The sequence below is a fragment of the Pomacea canaliculata genome, linkage group LG9 (assembly GCF_003073045.1).
Source record: "Pomacea canaliculata isolate SZHN2017 linkage group LG9, ASM307304v1, whole genome shotgun sequence".
In the NCBI taxonomy this organism is placed as follows: Eukaryota; Metazoa; Mollusca; class Gastropoda; order Architaenioglossa; family Ampullariidae; genus Pomacea; species Pomacea canaliculata.
In genome coordinates, this window is record NC_037598.1 from 4,249,613 (window position 1) to 4,274,897 (window position 25,285).

The following is a 25,285-nucleotide window of genomic DNA, read 5'->3' on the forward strand; positions in this document are numbered from 1 at the left end:
TCATGATAGGAGTCCACCATGCATTTCTCTTCATGAGAGTGTTGCACCTCTCTCACCTATGTACTCATCATTCATCCATGAAAAAAGAAACAGGCCTACCAACATTTTTCCCCAGATTTATTTAGAGTTTTTTGTTTTTGCAATTGTCAACAGTGAAAAGTAAATTTTAAAAAACTTGAAAGGTATTTTTTTTTTTAATTTGATGTAATGAACTATGTATCTTTGCTTTTAAGGTAGCCTTTATCACATTCACAAATAACTAGAATCCTTATTACTTTGATGCTGTGATAAAATTATCTGTATGGTTCAGGGATAAAATGTATCGATCATGTTTTTGGCTTTTTAATAGGTCATGAAATATTTTCAAGAACTATGATGAACATGTACAAGTTTATTACAATTAAAAATGTAGTATTAAAAACCTTTGAACCTCTGGCTTACTTGTCCCTCTCAAATACTGTTTAATGAGATCACTACTGTACAGACCACAAATAAACAAATGATGGTAAAAAATATTACCAGAAAGATATCTTTCAGTCTTGCCATCTTTGAATCCCTCATATAAACAAATTGCTCCCAGATTGTCTACCTATCAAAAAGAAAACAATGTACATATGATGGAAAGAAACCGATCAGTTACTCTTCAATCTATAAGCCATTGTTCTCTTCACCATTTGCATGCAGGACAATTTCATACATGACATCAAAGCTATGAAGAGTTGGGGCCACAACATATGTTACTGGCAAGCATGCCATGCATCCTTAATTTACATGCTCATCCCACATTCACACAACAAGAATTACTAAGCTATGAACAGGCAGTGAATCTGACACCAAAAGAACGCCCCGTGTTTAACAAGCATTTAGCAATAACTGAGCAGGTTGAAAACAGATCATAACTACCAAGCATTAGCTTGAAATATAGGCAGGTTTTCTCAGCATCGTAGAACAAAATATTCTGAAAATAGGAAACAATGTGTCAACCATATGCTATCTGAACTACCAACTACTTTTTAACTATCATCTGGGACAGAAATTTATTAGAACTGACTATTGCAGCATTCAGTTCATCTTCTGACAGAAGCTTAACATGCCTAAGCCCCAGAATGAGTTCCTGTCGAGCGCTGCCTGCAAAATGACCTGATAGAAAGGCTGGAAATCCACGAACTCCATCTCCCATGGTGAACAGAGGCACACGTACAATGCCAAATACCTGCACCATCAAACAAGATGGATTAGCTGAAAGGATTAACATAGAAGGAAAACGCATAATTCTTTAAAATTTCTTGCATTCATTTACATATTCCTATAAGAAAATTTAAAGTGTTGAATAAAACAAAGAGTTAAATCATGATTAAAGGGATGCACTTTTTTGTGTAAAATGTGGTCTAAATTTACAAAGGCAATGAAAAAAACAGCACCTCTACACCATATTCAGGCAATAACTCTTCATTTCTATAGTATGAAATTGATCCATGGTGATCTCCATTACAAAGAAGTGCAGTACAAGTTGTTTATCGGCATGGAAAAAAGATTGCACATGATGATCCCAAGTGAACTTGTGACTGCTGAGCTAATTAGGAAAGTTATAAAAAATAAGATCATGACAAAAGATGTGTGATTACATGCATAAATTTTGTATGTAGACACATAAGTACATGTCTATAATAAGGGAAGATTGAAAAGAATGCAAAAGAGACAATAATTAGCTATAAAAACTTTTAAAATATCTGATTAGAGAGTTATACCTTCCTTAATCTCTCATTCAATGATATCACACAAGGCCAACAGGAAACGTATATTAAACGAGATCTGCTACAGCGGCAGTCTCATATAACTGCAGTCAAATAAACATCGTAAATAAAACGGCAATTCCTACATCGAGACCAATCTCCTCAGCCATTTCTCGATTCAGTCCGTCAACGGGATTCTCTTCTGGTTCAACTAAGCCGCCCGGGAATCCAAAAAGGCCATCAAAGCGTACTTGCATCTAAATAAATGATAGAAAAAAATGTTTAGGATCGACTTGCTTTGGGTTATTTGTATCCGGAATGTACTGTGGCTTCTTTGTAAATACAATAAGAACTAAAAACAAACAACAGCAGTGGTTACTCTTACCAACACTGCACCCCTAGCTTTATACAAGTTCCAAAGAACTGTGTCGTCCCTTGCATAAACATTCCGTGTGCGGCATGTGTGTACTGTTTATACCGATCGCCTACCAATGCTGACAGGTAGTCATAATCAATTGGTACAAAACTCATTTCATCGTCTCCAGGTCTTCCGAATTTTTCAAATTTACTAAGCTGTCCCCAGTTTGAATTTTCCATTTTATGAAAGAAAATGAATTCCTGAATGTTGAAACAAATCTGTGAACGGAAAGAAATCAGCAAAATAACAAGGAACAATGAAACAAAAACAAGAAAACTCCTCCTTGTAAAGACCGCAGCAACAACTCTAGCCATCGGCTTGGCAAGATCAACGTCATCACATGAGAGTGACTTCCCTTAGGTTTAAAAAAACAAGCCGCCAGTTACCCTAGAAACCACGATCGAGGTGCATAGGTCACGAACTAATATACACGTCTGTGCCTCTGTGGTATAGGTGTGTATAGGTCGACCATGGAGGTGTACAGGTGGACTGCTGTCTGTCTACCGAGACCAACGCTTAGCCTCTTGCCAAGTTCTCCTTCACCAGGTGTGGGCAAACTACGGCCCGTGGACATCACTGGACCGGCCCTTCTGCCACAATGTGAAGTACGTGCACTTGTCATTAATTGGATTGAGATTAAATATATCAAGTACTACAACGTTAGAAATCGGCAGTCCGTAACAGTCTAACAAGGAAAGTACAAAGATAAATAACACGGGTGATATAGTCGTTGGAGAACATGGGGGGCGGCTGCCTTCAAAAGAAAGGCTGGTTTTATTGTGAGCAAATTAAACAGCTGTACTGCACACAGTGATTCGGAAAGCGATCAACGCCTTTATATGTATTCAGTTGGCCCTTACATTATCACTAGGCTTGTTGTGTAGTCACCTGGCGCGTTTGGGATATTTTACCGGCCCACCGCATAGCTTAGAATTTTGAGGTTGGCAAACTGCATGTCCACCTAATGCATGTCAGTTTTTGGTATAATTATTGGAGGTGGCAATAACTCTAGTAGTGGTGAAGCGTAAACTTCATAGTGTTCTTTGAAGTCAAGCTTTAGAATTTTTTTCCCCTTGTTTGATACTTTTTTCTTTTCGCAAAAAAAATTTACTTTCCAAGGCCAGGCCCCATCCACAGCCGCTTGGGTACACCATCCCTCCCTCTTGTCAAGACATGTTCTAGTTTAGGAAAGCGTACAATATTTAGTATCAAACTGTAGAAAAATTAATAAAACAGGTGAAATTAACACTAAAATAGTGTGCTTCCCGTGTGTTACTGTAAGTTGGTGATGGCATTATAACTTGCCGGTTAGTGGATCAGTAATTGAAATCAAGGAATGAATGCTGGAATCTTTGGTATTTGATGCTTAATGTTGAAAGTGTCCAGCATAAGGAGGAGCTGTATTTACTAACACTACTAATTTGTTGTATGAGTTGAGACTTAGTGTGACTAAAACCAATAAATAATTTTAGAGATTGTTTGTTAAGACAGTGAAAGGGCATCAGAAAAAAAAATTTCTTTTGTTCATGAATGTCTCACTTGTACCAATATCATTCATCTCATTAAATTCAAACAGATTACTGTGGCATATTATATATCCAAAATATTTATTTGTCGCTATGGTATTAACAAATTTGTAACTTAAACACTTCAACACAAGTTTAATAAAATTTCAGAACTGTTAACATATATCCTATTTTTATAACCATAAATTATTGACATTTAAGGGATCCATCGTCATCATTCACATATAGGAATCTTTTACAACCAGGACTTATTTCTTAAATGGCATACTAAAAATACTTTCAGCGGGTGAAAATAAAATATTTTAGTTCTATGTGGATGTTAAAACAAAATATTTTTTTCACAAACAGCCAAGTAATGAAGACACTTCCAGAAGTTAAATGCAGCTTATGGGTTTTAGGAAAATAAAACAAAATTTCTTAAGAGCACTATTGGCAGAATTTTTTTTTCAAGGGACTTAATTTATTTAAGTGATGGAAATGTGCTAACATACTCTTTAACCATTGGGAAGGTACGTTCTTTTATATGAAGAGCATACAGAGCTTTTGCACACATAAATAAACAAACATATGGAAATGAATATCGTTAAATGGATTTGAGTAGACTTATTCTATTTTGTACAGTCTTATAACCAAGCATGTTCTTAATGAAGGTCCTGTTGACTGATGTTGACAAATTGTCTACTTACCACAATGAAACATGCAATGGAAATAAACAATCGTGAGATTCTGAATAAGCTAATAAGCCTCTCCCCCATCTCACATGCACTACCACGTCATGAAGTGGAGTCTAAATATACCTCAATGGTAATAAGCATGCTGCCTATGCTTATTTGTCATGGACTCGAAAGCCTGTGTCTCACATTCACACATCCTGAGAAGGCATTGAATGCAGCACCAAATGATTGCCAAAACTTGTGCTAACATAAAAAGCAATTAGAATGAGTGGAAAGGAGAATAGCACAGATATTCTTGGAGAGAATGAGAACAAAAACTGATACAGCTTAAGTGAAAAAAAACTAAAAAAAATTTTTTTTCTTTAGTTCTCTCAGTAACAGTGTAGTCTGCTAAAGGCTCTTCCCTCTTAATAAACATTTGGAAGTATAATAAATTAATTTTACACTAAAGGCACATTAGTGGGAATTTACAACCTACCAACTGCATAATACTAATTGAGCCAGGAATTAATTAGAGTTGTTTATTACAATTTTCATTTCATCTTCTGAGAGGAGTGTAGAATGCCTGATCCCCCGAATAAGCTCTTGAGCAGCATTGCCTGAAAACTGACTAGAAAGAAAGGTTGACAATCCTGGAAATCCATCTCCCATGGTGAACAAAGGCACTTGTACAATGCCAAACACCTATACCATAAAACAAATATGAAAGATAGGCTGAAGGATACACACAGGTGAAGGATTCAATAATTTTTTTGTTGTAATTCCTTTCATGATACTTGTGATATTTCTTGATGTTTTAAAAATATTTGTTAAGGAAAAGATGAGGCGATAAGAAAGGAATAAAGGGAAAAATTAACAAACCTAAGATGTAGCACATAAAAAGCAATAAGCGTAGTGTAGTAAAATAAAGCATACAGGGCTTCTGCTTACGCAACAAATTGCGTACAGTACGCATTAAAAGTTCGGAGGACCCCTTCAATTTTTGTCAATGGGGTCCCCTTCAAATTTGGGTGAAGAACAGGGACCCCTTAAAAATCTGGGACCCCAAAAAATGTAGCCTTAGCAGAAGCCCTGGCATATGTAATAAATTATAAAAGCAACAAAAAGAACACAGCACCTCTGTACCAAATTCCTTGGCACCTAAGCTCTTCATCGCTACTTCCATTAAGTCATCCATGGTGATTTCCATCACAAAGAAGTGCAGCACAAGTTGTTTCTTGGCATGTAGATAAGATTGAATGTGATGATCCCAAGAAAATATATGCCGGCTATGCTATTTAGGTATGTGGTATAAAAAAACAATCATAACTACTTGCACACACAAAAATGTATGTTTCTTGGTCTAATGTTTACCTGAGAGAAGCAATAATAAAAAACAAACTTCATGCACTGTCGTCATCAAATTCAGTTACTAGCCAGTCTTTGTAATACTTATAATTTTATGCTGTGCTCATAGGGTTAAATGATAAAACAACATTTTTCTGCATAAGAGTTTTGAGACTTGAGAAAACATTTCTTTGGGAGGATGCATACACCTGAGAATACCAGGTGCATTATCACCTGCGTTGGAGGCGTGTGGAGGTGGTGCAAAGTAATGATGTCAAGATACAGCATGATGTTTTAGTGTGTGACTACATTATATTGCTCTTCAACCTAATAAGTCTGATGTGGTAAAGGACTAATTTCAATTTCAAACAAGAATACGCAATGACATTTTTTTTCACAATTATAAGGATTGTTTTTGAAATTTCTCAAAACCACAGTATGGGCAAATTAAAAGAACATATCTGCGAAACGTACATTAAGACCTGTTTCCTCGACAATTTTTCGATTCAGAGCATCAACGGGGTTCTCTTCCTTTTCAGCCAAGCCGCCAGGGAATCCATAAACACCATCACAACGGATTTGCATCTACGCAAAAGACAAGAAATGATGGTGCTATATTTTATTAATTCCCGTCAAGAGTGTTCTGTTCATTTAAAAAAACAAATTGGGAAACAGTTAACTGCCGGTTTCTTCTTACCAAAACAGCACCCCTAAATTTCCAGCTCATCTCGTTTCTTGCAAACAACATTCCATGTGCCGCATGTGTGTGCTCTTTATACTGATTATCTTGTGATTCAATTAAGTCATAGTCAAAATCAATCGGTACACAAAGGAACTCATCATCTCCAAGTCTTCCGAACTTTTCAAATTTACTAAGGCGTCCCCAGTCTGCTTTTTTTTCATTCTTCTTAGAACAAATGTGATAACGAACCACAATAACAATAAGCGAAAGAATAATAAAATCACGACAGGCCACCCGTCTTGCATTTCTTCTACGGGTTCTAACGATTGTGCAAATAGCTCTTGCGAATGCCATGAAGAAGAAGACTCAGTCGTATTTCGCGGGATCTTTCTGTTATTCGTGATGCCAATATTTTTGGTCATTAACTTTTCGTGGCCTACTTGAAAAATACAAAGTTTATTTTCAATAATTTTTTAGTTTTAAAAGATTAAAGACGTGCTTACAAAATTAAAGATAGTGTATTAGTTAATAATACTGCTGAACGCGTTGCTCCCTAACGCTTCGCGTGTCACGCTCGCGCCTCGGATCAGACTATATAAGAATCTGAAGTTGTGAGAAGTCCTTCAGTTCGGGACATCGGGCAAGACGATGACGGATCGTAGGCGTACAGCAGTGTTTCTCAGTCTGTTTTGTCTGGTCATTCTTTATAGCACTTTAGCATCAGAGTCTGAGTCACATCAGGACTCAGGTAGTAGTGATAATAAAGAAGAATGTGGCTGCAAACAGAGTCGCAACAAAGAAGACAAAGAGAAAAACGATGTCACAGAAAGTGAAGCAGACGACAGCTCTCATACGAGGTTTTATCAGCCGAAAACTGGCGATACCCTTTATCCAAGAACTAACCAGATGGTTTACATACCAGGTGGAACATTTACAATGGGAACTGATGAACCAGTCTTCGTGTTAGATGGAGAAGGGCCTGGACGACAAGTAAAAGTGGATTCATTTTATATGGATAAATATGAAGTTTCTAATGCCGAGTTCGAGCTTTTTGTCAACCAGACAGGTTATAAGACTGAAGTAAGTGAAAGTTCTTTTTTTTTTTCCAGATAGATAAAGTTCGGAATAATATTTTAGAGATGAATATAGTGCTCTTACCTGAAGAAATGAGGATATAATTATGTGTTGGTGAGTTTGTTCCATGACCGCAGTCTTGGACACACTGGAGATCCTTTAAAGCTATTGAATATTTACATGTACTCGACAGAACATTACGGCATTTAAAAAAAAAGCAGTCTCACCTTATAAATTCATACATGTGAGCATTCAGGACTAATTTACAAGTGTACATAAAACTTCAGAAAACAATGAAATATGTAAATAATGTTTACCTACAGTCAAATTATTTTCAAAAATAAAAACACCAATTTATTAATCACTTAGTTGATATTTTATATAATTATTCAGACTCATGCCAGTTGTACGTTTGTTTTCTTTTTTAGGCAGAAAGTTTTGGAAACTCTTTTGTGATGGAAAACTATCTCAGTGAGGAGGTTAAAAAGGAAATAACTCAAATGGTAAGTAGTATGCTCCCACTTGAACTTATTTTTTGGTCTGAAAAAAGAGTAAGGTAAAAAAGATTGATATCCATCTGAATTAGACTGTACACATAATTATTTAAGTCAACATCTGAAAATGACAAATGAATCATTAACCATGAAATGATAAAATTTATTCAATCAAAGCCACTTTATTCTTTCCTTTCCTTTTTATTCTTTCATGATGAATTATGTTAACAGTTTTTTTTTTATTAAGAATTTTAGTATCTTAATATCTGTGGTGTTTTATCAAATGCTGTTCATGAAGGTGATATGGTAACCGTATCTTTATAGATGATATTTTACAGAGCCTACTAGGAACTGTTTAAAATGTGTTACTGTTATGGCAAGTATATGGATTTTTTTTTTTGAATGCACAGATTAATCATTTAGCTAAAAACCATTTACATGTGAATATTTTTAATGTGTTGTGTGGACATAGTTATCTTTCCTTTTACTCTTGTCAAGTGCCTTTAAATAGCTCTGAACTCTAAAGTTTAGCCTGTTTGCTAATGCCTACATGAATGAGATGTCTGGATCTTTCTTGCCACAAAGATACTTTCCTTCAATTTTACTCAATGCAGCTGTTATTATTTGCACTTACTGTTTCACTTAATTGTTTATCTAGCTTATTTTTTATTACCGATGATAGGGTTCAAGTAGCCTGGAGATATCTGATCATTATTATATTTATTTGGAAACACTGGATCATAGTAAAACCAGCTGATTTGATTTTGGTAATTTTACCTTTATCTCACTTTTTGTTTTTATCCCTGATGGTAAAGGCATGGAATTAGTTATTTAAAGTCTGCACCGTACAAGTTTTCTAACAAGTAATATTTCTTTTAAGATATATTTTTCACAGTAGGAGGAAGAAAACTTAATTGAACACGTGCATTACATTGATCATGATACTAACCTCACAGCTGTATTAATAACTTTTATGATATATATGTAGATCTTTGCTATCTTTTCAAAGTTTACATTATCGCCATGAAAAACATTATAAAAACTCATTTATTTATGCATGTACTTATTCATTACCCACAAGTAGACTGTCATTTCAAATGTAGATTTCTTGTATTTGGGGTAGAGGCAGCAGCTGCTGCAGAAAGTCTCGTGGTATGATCTGATTGGCAGAATATGTTGCATGCTATAAAAAATGAAGAGCACTGATCTGGAAAGGACAAGGTAGATTATCAGAAAGAGAAATCATTTGTCCACTGGATTACAAAAAACAAATTTATTGGCTGCCTAGCATAGCTGTCAGCTATTGATTGTTCTCTTACATCCAGATTTATGAGATTTTGTACATTTACATACACACTTGAAGTACAATAGGACCAGGTTGCAGGATGCAAGTTTTATTAATAGCTAATATAGCATCACCATGTGTTAGTTTATTTTGGTTACCAGCTGTCATAAGGGAACCAGTGCAATGGATGCATATACTTGAAATAAATATTCTTGCTTATGTGATGCTAGTATGTGGTTGGATTATTACAAACTATTTGTTTAACTGAAGATCTAACATCCATATCGTTCTCTGCCGTTTAGCCTTATATGCTGTTTGTGAACAGAGCATCATTTGGAGAACTTGTTGCTTTCAAACATTATAGCACAACATTTAAAAAAAATGATGAGCTGCAATATGATATTGTATATGTTTCTCTTAAAGTAGTAGATAATATATACAGTAGCATCCCTCAATTTTCGTCAATGGGGTCCTTTGCTCTGGGAGCCTTATTATATCATCTTTTCACCTCTTAGCCTCTCTGAAAATGCCAGAACTGCACAACAGTGGGTATTATCAACCTTTCTAGTAATATCATCATAAAAGTTATTTCAAATGGACTGGACCCTTCAAAACAAAGAACAGATGACTAAAGAATAGGCTGAATTGAGACCCAGATACAGTATAGTTGGACAGATTCTTGACTGTAGAATCATCACAGAAAAGCATACTTATCATGAAAGATCTACTGCAAAACTTCACTGACTTCAAAAGGCCTTTGATAGTGTTGCATGAAGACTCCTCATTTGAAGGAATCATTAATAGAGGAGGGCTTCGTTCAAATCATCTATAACCAACATGTCAGTCCCTGATGGCTAAGAAGGGGTGGGCTAGTTTTACAAGAACACAACAAAGGTAGTAACTGCCACATAACCATAGATTTTATTCAGTTTCACTCGGTGGCTAGCCTGCCATCTCACCACTCTCACTTCCAAAATCAAAAAGCCTCCCACAACTCTCAAGCTATGCTACTTATCCTATCCCCGTCGAACGTTCCAGAACCATCCACCCCCCTTTTCTCATGGCGCCAGTGGACACACCGACCCGACCCATCTGGTCATTGTCTCCCCAAGTGGCTCAGGCAGCTTCGTAACTTCCGATGTAACAATAGGCTTAGCAGCCAGTAGCCACAGGTGGACAGTTCAAGGCTGGCTATTACCCACGCAGCTGGTGTGAGAAAGGGTCAGTCCTGGGAGCTGTTTGACCCCTACCCTCTACAAACAAAAACATAACTCCATATGCAAGGGACAGTCCTGGGAGCTGTTCGATCCCTACCCTCTACAAAGACATAACTTAGTCTTTAGAATGCTACACACCAAAGCATGCTACAAAGATTCCAGCAGTGCTGTTCTCATTGATGTTAAACCCCTATATTGAGGACTTTCCTCCTACAGCAGTTGCAGTACATTAAGAGTGCATGTGAATTGATATAATCATTTGTGACTGAGATCTTTTTCTCAAAACTATCTTGTGAGGCAAAATGGCAGAAAGGGAGGCAAATGATACAAAAGTTAGTCTGAAGTACCGAACGGTGGACCCATAGAGATACCCTAGTCATCTGCTGAACAACAGACTACTACAAATGACTGATCTGTTGTGTCCTTCCTTCGACCAAATAAGACAAGGGACTAACTCCTAGCACTATGTAACTTCAGGGTTAGGAGTTATTGAGATGGAAGATTATCTGTCCTCTTTTGTTACAGAAGCAAGATATTAAAGACCCCCTGGGTTGTTATCTTGTAGAGCTGTTGACCTGCAAGTAATTGGCATGATAAGATTAGTAGAGAAATATTTATCGCATTGTCATGTGGGAAACTGGTGATGCTAGTTTGAGTTACTGGGATTTCTGGCCATAGCCTTTTATCACTATATTTGTTTTGTTGATCAGTTTTTCTCATGGTGTGTGTGTGAACAATAAGCTGTCCCATGTAATGTGTGACTGAGAGTGTTTTCCTTCATGAACATGATCATGCTCTATATAAATCATACCCTCATTGTCATTAGTTTAAGCAGGTTATCAAGATGGAGAATAGGTGTTTGAGCTGAGTCGAGAACACATGTAATCATACGAATGGGACCTCCGGTTTACAAAATTTAGGCAGTACAATAAAATGATCATGAAGAGAACAAAACAATCAAAGGGAGAAACTGGCTAACCAAATAAGAAATGACATCAAATAGCTCTAGGTTTTGTGGTGGAGTTTGTATCCAAATAATTTTACACAATGCTTTATCCAGGCTGCTGCAGCCCCTTGGTGGCTACCTGTTGAGGGAGCAGACTGGAGGCACCCATTTGGAAAGGATTCAGGTATAAAAGACAGGTATGGCAGACCTCTTTACCCCATGTATGTGGGAGTTTAAGATACTCAAAATGAATGTTTATAATATTATTATCCTGTAGAAAACAATAATTTCTCATTAATGTGACTTAAGTTTTCTTTTTTGGCTAGAAACAGTTTTGTAGATCAATAACTTTAAAATGAATCAGCGGTGCTAAAATTTGGCATTTTACTTCTCAGAATGGATCATCCAGTTTTGCACTGTTCTTGGAATGATGCTGTCAAGTATTGTGAATGGGCAGGAAAACGACTTCCTACAGAGGCAGAATTTGAGTATGCATGTCGGGGAGGGCTGGAAAACAGGTAAAAGGCCAAGCATTTGTTAATGGGAAGTTGATGACTGTCATTATCACTTCATTAACAATGATATTAGTTTTCCAATGTATTCAGTATGCAATCCCTTCCTGAAGCTTTGCCCATGGTACAAGGAAAATAGGAGGGAGTTATTTTTAACTATAATGGTTGACTAAGGGTTCTTTAAAAATTATACATTAACTATCCTAGGGAAATAAATGTACTGTTCAGTCAATGTTATTATGATGGCTCTCATAATGTTACCACAGTGAAACAGTCTTTTGTTCCTGAGCATATGTTGATAATCATGTCCTAATCCTTTGTCAGAGATCTGCTGACACACATATATATTAACAATGCCATCGTTCCAGATGGGCTTTGTGGGGCATGCTACATTACTTTGCCAAAAAATTTAGTGGATTCTTACAACATCTACTCCAGTTCTCTGTAGATTTCTGGCCATATTCCTGATATTTGGAAACAATTAGGAAACATTGTTTCTATCCCAAAAGTCACAAAGCCCAGTCAATCCAATGACTTCAGACTGGTTGCTCTTACATCAAACACTTAAACAAAATTGTTAAGAGTGAGGCTGTAACTGCTGTTGATAACTATTTAGAGGCACTGCAATTTGTCTGTAGGACTGGAAGAGGTGTAAATGACACTAAGTCACTAATGCTAAACATTGTGTACAAACATCTGGGGTAGCCTAAAGTTAATGCCAGACTTCTCTTTGCTGATTTCTCTTCTGCCTTTAACACCCTGCAACCTTATGTTTTAGCAGTCTAGCTTCAGACTTCCATCTATCCCAGCAACTCAGTTACCGCCATTGATGATTGATAAAGTTGTATTGTGTTGTTATGTGATGTATTTAGTGGTTAAAAATCTGAAAAGCGGTGTGTGTGTTTTTATGTGTGCACATTTGCTTGCAGACTTTTTCCATGGGGAAATAATATGATGCCAAGGGGAGAACACTGGATGAATATTTGGCAAGGAGCATTTCCAGAAAAGAATACAGGAGAAGATGGATACGAGGGAACAGCCCCAGTATGAAAGCTTTTCGTCTAGCAGTACCTTTTGTAAGATTGTCAGGAAAATGTGTGCAATAGAAAGATTTCTTCTAACACCACATATTGGTAATGTTTATTTAAATGTTCTTCAAGTCTACACTGAGAACTTATACACTTTTTGCACAAGTACAACCATTACAATAACACTTTCAGAGTGATTTTTTTTTTCACTTTTCCTAGTGAAATTGAGTTTTTAATTTAAATAACAATCTGCTTATGTCACCCTCCCTAATGCGATCAATGCTTTTTTAAAAAAATTAATTGTGCACACATTCTAGCACATTCACAAGTGATCTCATCTACTAGCCCCAATGAGTGTTTTTTTTTTATAAATTCTTTATTCAAATATTTCATTTCTTTGTTTTAAGGATATTGCTGTTTGGATTCTTCCAGCCTAGACGTTGTTGGATCCAGCCTGAATTTTTGGCATTTTTCTTTTAGTGAGATGATGCTGTGGGAATTCTCTAGAGGTCTTATCGTTACTCTGTTTTTGTTCTTTCTAATTTTAGGTGACATCATTTCCTGAACAGAACAAATTTGGACTAAAGAACATAATTGGCAATGTGTGGGAATGGACACAAGATTGGTGGGAGGTTAAACACACTAAAGACTTCAAGGATAACCCTGTAAGTCAGCTGCTTTAAAAGAAAAATATATCAGCTTGAACTGAAATTCATTGTGCGCATCAACATTTTAAAGTCTAGCTTGATGTCTTCAAAAATGCTGGAGATCAAGAGGGTTTACATCCACAAGATGAAAACTAATATCCTTTTTATTGCAGCTGTTATTACTTAGTTAATAAACCCTTGAATTCTCACCAATGTATACACATTTGCTACAACTTTTCGATAAGACAGTAATCTAAATATACACACTTAATTATAACATAATGCACAAGGGTATGTAGTTAGGATTATGCTCTTTCTTTGCAAGGAGTTCATATGGTCTGATTGTATTGAAATAGGAAACTCAAGCTTGGAGTAGAGCAGAAATAAAGGAAGAAAAGTGAAGATTTGAAAAAAAATTTTAGTTTTTCTGCTAAGGAAGTGGACCAGGCACTTAAGTATGTACTTTAGTGTTATGCTGACCATAGAAGTTTGATTCTGTCATATATTAAGGTACAGTAAATCTTGGGTGACAAAGCTTATGATGGGGTTATCAATATAAAGGACTAAAGAGTGATATATTCACAATTTTCTTTTGCAGAAGGGACCAGCGAGTGGCACAGATAAAGTGAAGAAGGGGGGATCTTACCAGTGCACAAAGGTATTAACATTAAGAAGTAGCTGTTATACATGTCTTCAAGACATAAGCGGTGGTCAGGATGGGTAGTAAAGTGGGAGAAAACTGTGTGTGTGATCTGACATTAGCTGAACATCTGAGCATCTGTTTGAAACAAGCCTTGTGATTGATATTTACATAAAACAGTTTAAATTGTGCAATTTTTTTCCAAACGATGCAAAATTTTAGGTCTCTTACTGGATATTTTAAACTCATGAGGGACCATACATTATTGCTAAAATTGTGTGTGTGCGCGTGTTTTTCCAGCTGTATTGCTACAGGTATCGGTGTGGAGCTAGAAGCCAGAATACACCAGACAGTTCCTCTTCCAATCTAGGATTTCGGTGTGCATCATCAGAGCTCCCCAAATATCTTCAAACAGATACAAAAGATGAACTTTAACTGATAATAATGTTTGCAGACTTCTATGTGATTTGCAATTTTTTCACTTCAATTGCAAATCCTCTTGGACTTCTTAAGCTGTATTCTTTCCATTTGTCCAACTTAAATTCATTCCAAGAAAGAGGCCTTATTGTTGATTTTTTAATACATAAACTGGCACAAACTGCTATCCTGGTATTACTAACATGAAACATAGTTCTCACAAAAAAAGCATTTGCTCCTTCAAAACACTTTCTTACAAACTGTTAATAGTTCTGTGAAAAGTTTGCAGGTAGTTGTTTTTGTCTTACAGGATATGTTTAGATTGATAGAGAATGTGACTTTATTTTTGTGGGCAGTAAACCCCTTCTGGAATAGCTTACTTTTAGCAATTGTGCTTAAATTTCCGAAGTTCTGGTGATGGGATTAATTAGTTTGACAAGAGGTTATGGTTGGGTAAAGTTGTTTCTTTGCATTGGAGACCAGTGAGTTGTGGAAATCATGTCTTCCAGGTTATGTACATAAAACAGTTTTGTCCTGCAATTTTATTTACATAGCTGTCTTTTGTTACATAGAAATTCTCTTTCTTGGCAAGGCTATATGGTACTACAAATCTGCTATGTACCAATACTGGCAAAGTGGCAGGATTAGGAAAAAAAAATACACTCAAGCCCATTTGTTGTCACAGTAAAGGTCTGTTCCAAATGACAATAAGCAGATGATATTAATAAGATTTTCTGTATATAGGTATAACAAAGAAGGAAACAGCACATAAGGGGAAAAGTAACAAGTGTAATATTAAACAGCTTTATCCTAGAAGAATGTGGAGGATTCTCATTCCTTCTCAAAGATTTCACATGTTGATTTACATATTTGCTCATGTTCTCCAACTCCCTATTTTTTGTTGACAAAAAATTGTAAAGTGTAAGCCATCTGCACCGCAGCAGATGGTAATAGTCTATGGTAAGATGGTAATAGATCTCATAACCTTCACTTTTCAAGATCACTTTAGTCACCAGGGTCACAACAACTAAGAGCTTGGGAAATGTCATGGCTCGATAAACAAAAAACTGAAGATTTTGCAGCAGCTGCATAAGATCCAATGTGCTGCCTCTTACCTGTATTGTTTATTCACGAAGCTGTTACAATAGTTCCTTTTTTTGTGGTCGTGAGCTACGCTTATATTTCTTGAAAGATCCAGTTAAAATAGTTTTGGAAGCATGAAGTCCCTTTAATAAAGCACTGTGAGGTTGAGGAAATGTGCTATACAAGTTCTCTGATTATTATGACTATTCATGATAAAGTTATAGATTGGGGTATCTGTTCAGCATAATACAAACCTGCACTAAATTTTGTGATCCATTCTGTGACAAAAAATGTCTCATAAAAATGAAGTAATCATATTTTTTATGTTACTTTTATAACAGCTGTGAACTCTTTAAACAAAATAGCAAAACATATGCAGTACAAGTGCCTTATATTTATTTTGTTACTGGTGTTGTTATTTTTGTTTCAGTATTGCTCATGTTCTGCCTTAGCAGTGTGCTTATTGAAAATTTAATGAGGCATTATATCATGTGTATATGCGTGTTTGGAATTTACGTGTAGCTAGGACTTTGTCAATTAAAAATATGCGGAAAATAAATTTTGAAAATACTGAATTACTGACTAAACATTTTCACGGAATATGGAAGATATCCTTTACACACTGGGCTGCCACACAAACAAAGTTTTCTCTGGAAAGGTATGTCTAGGCTACTGTTTCAGTAACCTGACTTTTATCCAAGTCACCAATGATTCTACTGCGACCTGAACAGTGAATGTCATCACCTCTTGCAGAGCCCAACCTTTTCCTCTTTCTACTGTTCACTGGTTTTTCTTTCAAAGATTTATAAACATTGTTTTGTGTGATATTAAAATGGTTAGACTCTTCACATTGAAGTTCTTGGGGAACATCTTTGTTTTCTGTGTGTGCAGCACTGTTTATGCTTTGAAAAGTTGAACTTGTGCTGTTGAAAAGTGCCTCACCACTGTAATCAAAGGTGAGTTCCTCACCTGCCAGGATATTCTTTCGGGCAAACAAAGCCAGCCTCGGCACAGAGTTTTCCACCCTCACAGGAATCATGACCAGGTTTGGGTCACACGAGTGATTCAAAAAACGGCCCACATTGCCAAAATGGCGTGGGTCAACACAAGTCAGCCTCATTCCTGATGCACAATGTTCTCTTAGGACTATGAGATAATTCATATCATTTGCAGCTTCTTTCAGTCGTTTCTGAGCTTCTTTAATTCCAATGATTTCCCCAGCATATTCACAAACAAAACTTAGTTGAGGTATGATTTCTGATGTGAAAAGGCCATACCCTTTCTCATCCACTTTACAAACTTTGAGTTTAATAAAAGGGCCATGCTGCACCAACCTGTTGGCACAACCACTGTCACACCTGCAGTTACTGTTGCACTCAACTATTGGTTTCAGACGGGTACCCATGATCACTTCTGGCAAAAGCTGCTTGGTCTCTTTGTTGTAGCTTTCATGAAATTGAAGAAGACATTCACAGCTTGTTTTATCACACTTATTTTGACAACTGCATCCCAGAAACTGTTCCTTGAAATCTTTCAGTGAACTCCCTGGACCAGGAATACTTCTTGTCACATACTGAAAGGTAAAAATTGAACCACAATTAAAATGTTTGTAGAAATAGGCAATTGCCTAGAATTACATTGATTACTTTTAAAGCTAGATTATTGGTTTTTTTTAAATCTCATAACCAGTAACTGCACGAATTCGATGTAGCATGACAGAAATGCTGGCTATCTAAGTTCAGTTCTATCAAGTTATAGTCAATTAAATATTTCTCCTATTTCATCTTCCCAAACTTAAGGCTGTTTTTAATCAGGCCCTAAAATCCCATTTATTTGGCAAATAAGTCTGGGTTAAAGAATGTTGACCAAAGTTCACCCCAAAACCATTTATCTCTTATCTTTATATGCAACTTGCTACACTTAGTCAAATGTTTGACATTCACCTTGTTAATATTAATAAATGCAACATTTTTAAAGCACATACTCACACTCTAAAGAGCAAGCTTTAGCGCCTAAGAACAAGAACGAAACATGGACAGAATACGATGGACAGGAAAACAAACAATATATGAACTAAAAAAGAATAAACAACAGTACTAATGAAGAATGAAATCAAGTACTTTGCATTGTTCTTTGTTTTGCATCATTTATGGTGATTGTCTTGTGAACCACAGTGATGTGTACAGGACTGTATGCTTGTCTGTTGACTGAGATATTGCATGATACAAATGGACTAAACTGAGACAGCAAAGACAGAATCAGTGTGATTTCGTAACCTCAGTAAACACTGTTCTCACCATGCAGAATAAATAAAAGTTGAAAATCACTTACCCTGAACTGAAAAGGAAACGTACCACTGACAGATGTATCTTCACAAGGAATAGGCCTGTGCTCCAATCCTTCACTAATGTCATTTATTGTGAAATTCATTCTGTTGGGAATGTATTTTACTTTATCTGTAAAACAGGGATTTTTTTTTAGTGTGGAAGGAGAAAAATGCAAACATAGTTTATCAAAAAGTATAAGTAAAACTTTAAAATACTAACATGACATAAAGTTTTCATGCCCATTTGCTCATTATAATTCTGTGAACACTTTGGGTTCAAAAGGGCAACAATTTAATGGAGACACAAGCTAAACAATAAAGTAGTGGTAGAATAAGAGCCTAATCACATTTTTCATCTTGTCACAGAACTCAGATGAGTACATACCACACCTGCTGGGTTTCACCTTATAAAAAGCTTATTGTTTATATGAGGCGGGCACAATGCCCGTCTCGGGCAACAGCTGTGATGGATCACTCAGCACTGATTTTCACACGTATAGATGTTTACTATCATTGAGTTCTCTTTCAATGATTACCAGGTGAAACTTGCACAGACTTCAATCAATTAAGTATAAAATAAACACGCAACACCACTGGCCAATCGATTAATGGTTATGTTACACCCACAGCTGCAATGAAAGGGCAATTTTTCTCCTGGCAGGAGTCTCGAGCAAATCTGAGTAATTAATACCAATAACAGATGTGGTTAACGTCTTTCTTGTCAACTGGGACATGGCATAGATATAGGGTAAACATTAGCTCAAATTATTAAGAATAAAGAAATAGGGTCACAACATCGGGGAAATAAATTGTATTGAGAAGCAGCAACTTAGTTAAAGAAAATAAATAGTACCTATGCAAGTTTTACTCTAGTGGTCCGCTTCTGATTCATTTTAATCAGAGCAATACAAGTTCGTGATCAGAGCGAGCAGAACACTGTCCTAGAAGAAGCTATAACAGTTCTGTTTACACGAGCTGTAGACTAACAAATATTATGAGAATGTAGTCCATTTGAAGATTGGTATAATTTGAAAGTCACGGCGTTTGCGAATTATACTTATTTTACTATGTTTTGGCAAAATCTTATTTACGGTCACAATTCACAATAGAATGCCCCGGAGCCCATGATAGCTCTTGGTGGCCCTGCTGCTAAGTTTTTAGCTTCGCTTTCTCTGTGCGCGTGTGTATTGTTTTAGAGTTGACCACATATTTTGACTTGCAGCTCTACGTTTACCATCGCTAGTGGCGATCGCATCTTAGGGTATCTCGTAAAACTTAAGATAATTAGCCTTATAACAGTCGGGTATGGAGGAGGGGGAGGAGGAGGGAGCAAACACCATACTGACAGAACGATCTCCGTGCTCCCACATCACGAAAAATAAGAGTAAGTGCAGCCAGGCTCTCACACGCGCGTACACCGTGATAGCATCACAACACATGCAACTTTTTGTTCAGTTTAAAGGACAAAGCAACAATTATCAAGAAACAAAATTTATTTTAAAATGGTTCATATTAATCACTTTTAAGGTTTGGAAGTGTGCGTGTCAAAAAGCCCTTGCGTCTTTTCAGATCAATACCTTAATTTTTTTGTAGTAGTTTTCCACACCCCCCTTTCATTAGACCAAGTGCTTGTTGTAACAAAGCATAACTTTTGTTTATTCTGTTATCCTCGTAAATAAAGTGTAGCCAAACTGACAATGTCACTCGCTAAGGCCAACACCGCGTGGCCCTTGGCACCAAGTCAGTCCGTTCCTCTGCAAAGTCTTTTGCATCAACTTTGATGCCTTCTTTGATCACCTATATTTGACATAAAAATTTCTTTTGTATGGTAATTACATCCTTTATACATTTCTATTATTGCTGTTATTACAACCAGCTGCATAAAATAAAAACAAAACTGGCTTTCACAACCTCTGCTACCCTGCAACAATTTAACCCCATTTACTGATTTATATAAAAACTTACATGGCAGGCAGGACAACCAGTTCCATCATCAAGATCTGGATCTATGTGCTGCTGGTGCTGCAACTGGTACTATGATGCATGTACATTGTAAATGCATCAGTTACTAGGGCCTGATATACTCCATTAACCTGCAATGCATACATGAAGTTAGGCCAAACTAATAAAAATATAAAATAATGATGAAGCAGGATGCCAAAAGCAAATTTCTGTACTAGCAAATGAATCATCTATATGAACTCGTAGGTGCAGCAGGCTAACACATATAGCATCGCACATGCAATCATTCATGCAGAGGACCTGCTGCTGCTAATTTACAAAGTGTAAATAAGAAAATTTGGAACAATTTTGTGGGCTGCATCATGAATCACTACACAGTCCAGGAGGAAAATGGAGTACTATCAAAGAACAACCAACATGTGAATCAGATGGCACATGCCAATGAATATTTTTACTTCAGCAAGTGAACCTCAAACAAAGGATCACCCAAAACCAAATTCAAACACAATTCCATGCACCTTTAGTATTTTTGACCAGCCATTATGATTCATTTTGTTTCTGTCTGCTCCTCATGAAAACGACTAAAGTGAAACAGGTAACAACATAACTATATATATATATGGCATCATGAAAATGAGGCTGCAATTCAAGGGCAGACCCACAATAATGCTATATTTTAACCAAACTCCAAAGCTAATAATTAAAAATAATTTCTATCAATATTGGCTGTCCACTTACAGACTTAAAAACTTCTATTACTGGCATTCTAAGTCAATATGAACAAGGACCCACGACTGATGTTACGTTATGTGATTCAAATTTCTCAGTACAGTAACAGTGCTCAATTACTATATGTAACAACGATGAAAACTGAAAACAAAGTTGAAAAATGGCTACAACAAACCTTCTTGCTGCTCATGTTCTCTATCTTGCTAAGTCGAGTTGCCAAAGCATTGATAAACCCGTCTACTGACACCTGGCATTCAAGCACTAATGCACGCAACCATTCCATAACATCCAGTTTAAATGCCACAGATGGTATTTCTGCGGAAGAACCCCAAAGGCGATGGCGTAGTAGTGTAATGGTGTCACTCTCACATGAGCAGAATTCAAAAGTAAACAGCTGTGGACCACCTACACATACACAAGCATATTTTCATTGATGATGTAGCAAACCATACCATACCTAGAACATAATTTTTACTGTTATTTGGTTTTTTTCCAACTGTAAACAAGTTTGTATTTTACCTCTCATTCCAATTACAAAGATTTCCCTTGTACGTTTTGCACAATTTGGTATCTTGTGGTTGCAATGCACAAGAACAGGCAATTTGGCTGCATATGGCACAAAACAATGTCCCTAGGGGGAAAAAAGCAGACAATGTTCAAATGAAGTTGTCAACAAAGCAGTTGAAATGTACATAAATATTTTGTTGCCCCATAACCCCCAAATACTAAATGTTACCTACATTCCAGATTTCTGGGCTATGAAATACAGCATTCTTGTGACGCTCAAGAAAGTCCTTCTCACAAAAAAGTGCATGGCTGCCACAATCCAAGCAGCGGATTGTTGGCAAATTGAAATCACAACAGATACACTGGCTTTGATCTGCAATAGCACACAGTTCAGTGTGGACAACCAGCAGTTCCTTGCGTATCTTTTCCCATTTGTCAGAACCATTTACTTTTTTCTTCCAGTATGAGCTTGTTCCATTGCTAGCTCCATTTTCTGAATCTAGGAATGTGGAAAAATAACATTTATTTTAAACAATCATGTGTATGCATTTTTTTTTATTTGGTACAGATTTACAATAGAGTTTGGATTAACAGCCATCACATAAATGTATAGTAGGCGGACCTCCTAATGCAAGAAACGAACAAAAAAACAAACTGTAACCGGTTTACTAAAGACACTTCGTTAATGGCAAATCCATGCATACCTACGGCCATAAACTCAGATGCATCCATGCGTGATGTCGACGGCATCGACTGCTGAGAGCAAGAAGCACGAACTGTGTCGGATACCTGTGGCGTCGGTATCGGTGGCTGCATGGCAGGAGCAGCAGAAACTGTGTCTTGTGTCTGTCGCTTATTCTCTTTAAGGGTAATAAATCGCCCTGTCAAGGGGTTAATCACCCTTACTTTCTTCACGGGAGGAACTTTTTTGTAACGTCGCATGGGCATTTTGTACCTACACATGATTAACCAAACAATTAAAGTATAATTTTAAAAATACAACAGAAACAGCAACATTGCAATGATAATTTGACAGTGGATGCCTACGAAAAGATATGACATTAGAAACCAATTTTCTTACCGATATAAGAACCAGAAAAGGGAAATATAAACAATCCCGATATCGTGAACGTGAACGATTGAATGAACACTTGAAACCGGAAGTTTGACTTCAGCGCATTAGTATCGATGAATTTTTATTTACAAAATTTGTGTTTGTGTCTCCACCTATACAAAATTACAATAAAACATGAATACGACTTTGCAAAACAAAAATGGCAACGTCTATGTAGGATCGACTCATTCGTAAACAATTAGTCGCCACATTGGATAGAATCCTAGCGTGGCAGACATTAGACGTATAGTGGGTATACAGTGCCCTGTGGTCACTGGGGTACTTTGGCGGTCTTTCCACCCTGCTAGTAGAGAGACCACCAGGACAATAAGTTTCCTCTTTGGTGTTCCAGGGAAGAGAACGGATCGAAGTTTCCAAGGAGAATTTTCCACTAAAAATTAATTCTAGCTCTCGTTCGTCGGGTGCGTTGTCTAATCTCTATACCTGGCGTTGTATGTGTTTTCCTACCCATTACACACCCGCACTCAGCAGACCTTGGAATCCTCAAAAGACTGCTTTTCTTTCCCAGGCTGTCTTTTCTTCGGTGCGTCAACTCCACCGATCTTCATGTGTGTTCTCTCTGCTGCTGCGTCACAACTACACGGACAATACATATATCTCTCACGCGCTTGTGATACACGTTCACCTCATTTACACGATGAGGATATATATATATACGTACAACACGCTCACACAGGTAAATAAGTTCAAGGACATATATTTATTTACATAACTTACACATACAACTATTATATCTATTCTAACCTACCTACGTAACCTACCTAGTCTATTAAAACCTAGCACCCAACTCCCTGGGGTGGGGAAAGAGGGAATTGAGTGACGTGACTCACGTGAGCCGCTTTCCACTGGGACCAAAGCATCTTAATTGCGGCAGAATGGTACTTCTCTCGTACTCAAGGTGGACAGAACTTCTCACTTACTCAGGGTGGACAGAACTAAAGCTGTACTTAGAGAGGTGGTTTGAGTGACGCGAACCAACGTAGAGGACGGAAGTTCCCGTTGTGATTTTTTTTCTTCACAGTAATTCTAGCTCTTACTCGTTGGATGTACTATCTAGTCCAGAGGTGGGCAATTAATTTTCCCAAGGGGCCGGATGAGAAACTGGAATGGTTCTAGAGGGCCGGATGAGAAACTGGGATGGTTCTAGAGGGCCGGACTAATATATTAACTCAGTTTTACCCAATACTGTATATATAGTATATTTACTGGTGGGCGGCCAGCGGGCGGGCCGGTCAGAGACAGGAGGCGGGCCGGATCCGGCCCGCGGGCCGGCGTTTGCCCAGGTCTGCTCTAGTCGAATACCTCACGTTTCTTTCCTCCAACTCCCATCTATACGTCGGCACTCCCGCACTTAGCCGAACTTGGAATCCACAAAAGACCTTGCTATTTTTTTTTCAAAAGTGTCTTTTCTTCCATGCGTCGTTCAAGCATGTAATACTGATCGGATGGCTTCTCAATATCATCATGGTTGGCGACTTAACCGTGCACGAGGTGACACAGCGCTCATTCACTCAATGGATAAATGTTATTAGTTTCTTTCATACGACGAAGACGGACACGCAAGCATTCGTACAGACTGACACTCACTAGGGTAAGTAAATTTAAAAACAATTTATTTACGTTATTTACACATAGATATCAACTCTATTTTGTCCTAATACATATAGCACCTATAATTCAGTTTACACGCTTCCAGCACTTTGCAGCACCCAGACAACCGGTGGTCACTAATTACAAGCAACTACACGGAGGGGAGGGGTTGAGTGATGTGAGTCGCTATCAAGCGGGACCAATGCACCTTGCATCATGGGCGCGAGCCTACTCTGAATAAAATTTCTCTCTCTCTCGCCTCGGCAAGACCTGACTTTATTGCGCATTGTCACTCCGTAATATCCATTCTTTCAATCTTTCCTTAACAGCTGTGTTTAACCAGGCCATATCATCTCCAAATACAAGCACACGTTAAATTGGCATCTGTGAAATAAAATTGATATAACCTTTAACTGTGTGGGCAAAATGGAACATCCATTTTATTGAAGCAGTTCTTCACAGGCTGCACACTTTGCTTACTGTGCATCATGTGACCTCGAAAAATCTGCAGGTAGGTTTTTGTAGACCGGCGTAACTGGTGTCCAGCATTTTCCCGTCATTAAGGAACCGGGACTGTTGAAAACTTGAAATATTAGTAACACTCCAAGTCTTCTATGTAAACAGCAATGACCACTTTGGGCACAGCGACCTCAAAGGAGACGATTACGTACAAGCGATGAAGAAATTTCGTTTATTGTCGTCTAGCAAATCACAGTCCAGTAATGTGCACACCATCATGATATTTTTCAGTGTGTACATATTATCTTTGAAGTCTTTCTTGTAAATGCTAATTGTTTTATTTTCTTCACAAACACTAGCAAACAACAGACAACAGATAACAGGCTTACTACACCAGTAAGTGTTAAGAGAATGTTTACATTGATCTTCATCTTTTTATATAATTATTATTTGTTTGAATTACTTATTATTATTATTTTTAATTCTGGCAAACCCAGTGAATCATGAGTAGTTGTTCATGTCTCGTACTTGTCTCAAGCGCTAAGATCACGCACCTTACGAGCATGAGTATTCACCTACCAGAAAATGGATCAGTCGACTAAAATGGTCAAAGCTATGACCACTTTCTGACAACTCAGACAACATTTTTCAAAATCCATATTATTCAGAAAGCAATAATTGTGTCTATAAAGAAAGTACTGTGAAAATAATCAGGTGCTAACCTTGCTTCATCCAGTCGAAATCTGAAGAAGGATTTTCCAGAAGATTTGTATCTAGAGTTTGTGCAATTAATGGCACTACATGAGGCGCCATCAGTTCGAAGCTTGGCTCTAGCCGCCATCATTGTGTCCGTTTGGTGACGCTCCGCAAACTCC

General features: G+C 37.2%; 5 protein-coding genes across 10 annotated transcripts; 1 reads left to right on the top strand and 4 right to left on the bottom strand.

Moving 5' to 3' along the window:
* Positions 1–100: 100 nt before the first annotated feature.
* On the bottom strand, positions 101–2,482 carry LOC112572589 (U8 snoRNA-decapping enzyme-like). Its single transcript, XM_025252330.1, is given in 6 exon segments — positions 101–1,213; positions 1,422–1,444; positions 1,447–1,573; positions 1,880–1,990; positions 2,119–2,177; positions 2,180–2,482. Coding segments are annotated over 6 exon segments (813 nt in total). The 5' UTR covers positions 2,466–2,482; the 3' UTR covers positions 101–1,006.
* Positions 2,483–2,778: 296 nt separating this feature from the next.
* LOC112571937 (U8 snoRNA-decapping enzyme-like) lies at positions 2,779–6,807 on the bottom strand. Of its 3 annotated transcripts, none has more exons than XM_025251352.1 (4): positions 6,551–6,807; positions 6,152–6,262; positions 5,469–5,624; positions 2,779–5,035 (listed from the first exon to the last, which is right to left on the bottom strand). In XM_025251352.1, the coding sequence occupies exons 1-4, from the start codon at positions 6,779–6,781 to the stop codon at positions 4,859–4,861; spliced, it is 675 nt and encodes a 224-aa protein (XP_025107137.1). In that variant the 5' UTR covers positions 6,782–6,807; the 3' UTR covers positions 2,779–4,858. The 3 variants fall into 3 exon arrangements, with proteins under 3 accessions (XP_025107137.1, XP_025107136.1, XP_025107135.1); XM_025251351.1 differs by having other exon boundaries at positions 2,779–4,961; positions 6,375–6,737; XM_025251350.1 differs by having other exon boundaries at positions 6,375–6,737.
* Positions 6,808–6,870: 63 nt separating this feature from the next.
* Positions 6,871–16,277, top strand: LOC112571934 (sulfatase-modifying factor 1-like). Its single transcript, XM_025251343.1, has 8 exons — positions 6,871–7,439; positions 7,862–7,936; positions 11,490–11,572; positions 11,771–11,893; positions 12,817–12,931; positions 13,464–13,580; positions 14,161–14,220; positions 14,503–16,277. The coding sequence occupies exons 1-8, from the start codon at positions 7,008–7,010 to the stop codon at positions 14,635–14,637; spliced, it is 1,140 nt and encodes a 379-aa protein (XP_025107128.1). The 5' UTR covers positions 6,871–7,007; the 3' UTR covers positions 14,638–16,277.
* LOC112571935 (probable histone-lysine N-methyltransferase set-23) lies at positions 14,765–19,022 on the bottom strand. The gene is made up of 3 exons (XM_025251344.1): positions 18,882–19,022; positions 18,034–18,158; positions 14,765–17,275 (listed from the first exon to the last, which is right to left on the bottom strand). The coding sequence occupies exons 2-3, from the start codon at positions 18,130–18,132 to the stop codon at positions 16,367–16,369; spliced, it is 1,008 nt and encodes a 335-aa protein (XP_025107129.1). The 5' UTR covers positions 18,133–18,158; positions 18,882–19,022; the 3' UTR covers positions 14,765–16,366.
* Positions 19,023–19,517: 495 nt separating this feature from the next.
* On the bottom strand, positions 19,518–22,980 carry LOC112571936. 4 transcript variants are annotated; one of them, XM_025251349.1, is made up of 7 exons: positions 22,308–22,795; positions 21,931–22,181; positions 21,460–21,725; positions 21,239–21,350; positions 20,898–21,124; positions 19,994–20,121; positions 19,518–19,825 (listed from the first exon to the last, which is right to left on the bottom strand). In XM_025251349.1, exons 2-6 carry the CDS (start codon positions 22,172–22,174, stop codon positions 20,035–20,037), a joined length of 936 nt encoding a protein of 311 aa, XP_025107134.1. In that variant the 5' UTR covers positions 22,175–22,181; positions 22,308–22,795; the 3' UTR covers positions 19,518–19,825; positions 19,994–20,034. The 4 variants fall into 4 exon arrangements, with proteins under 4 accessions (XP_025107134.1, XP_025107132.1, XP_025107131.1 ...); XM_025251347.1 differs by lacking the exon at positions 22,308–22,795 and adding an exon at positions 22,820–22,980 and having other exon boundaries at positions 19,520–19,825; positions 20,895–21,124; XM_025251346.1 differs by having other exon boundaries at positions 19,520–19,825; positions 20,895–21,124; positions 21,931–22,187; positions 22,308–22,793.
* Between the last annotated feature and the right edge of the window lie 2,305 nt (positions 22,981–25,285).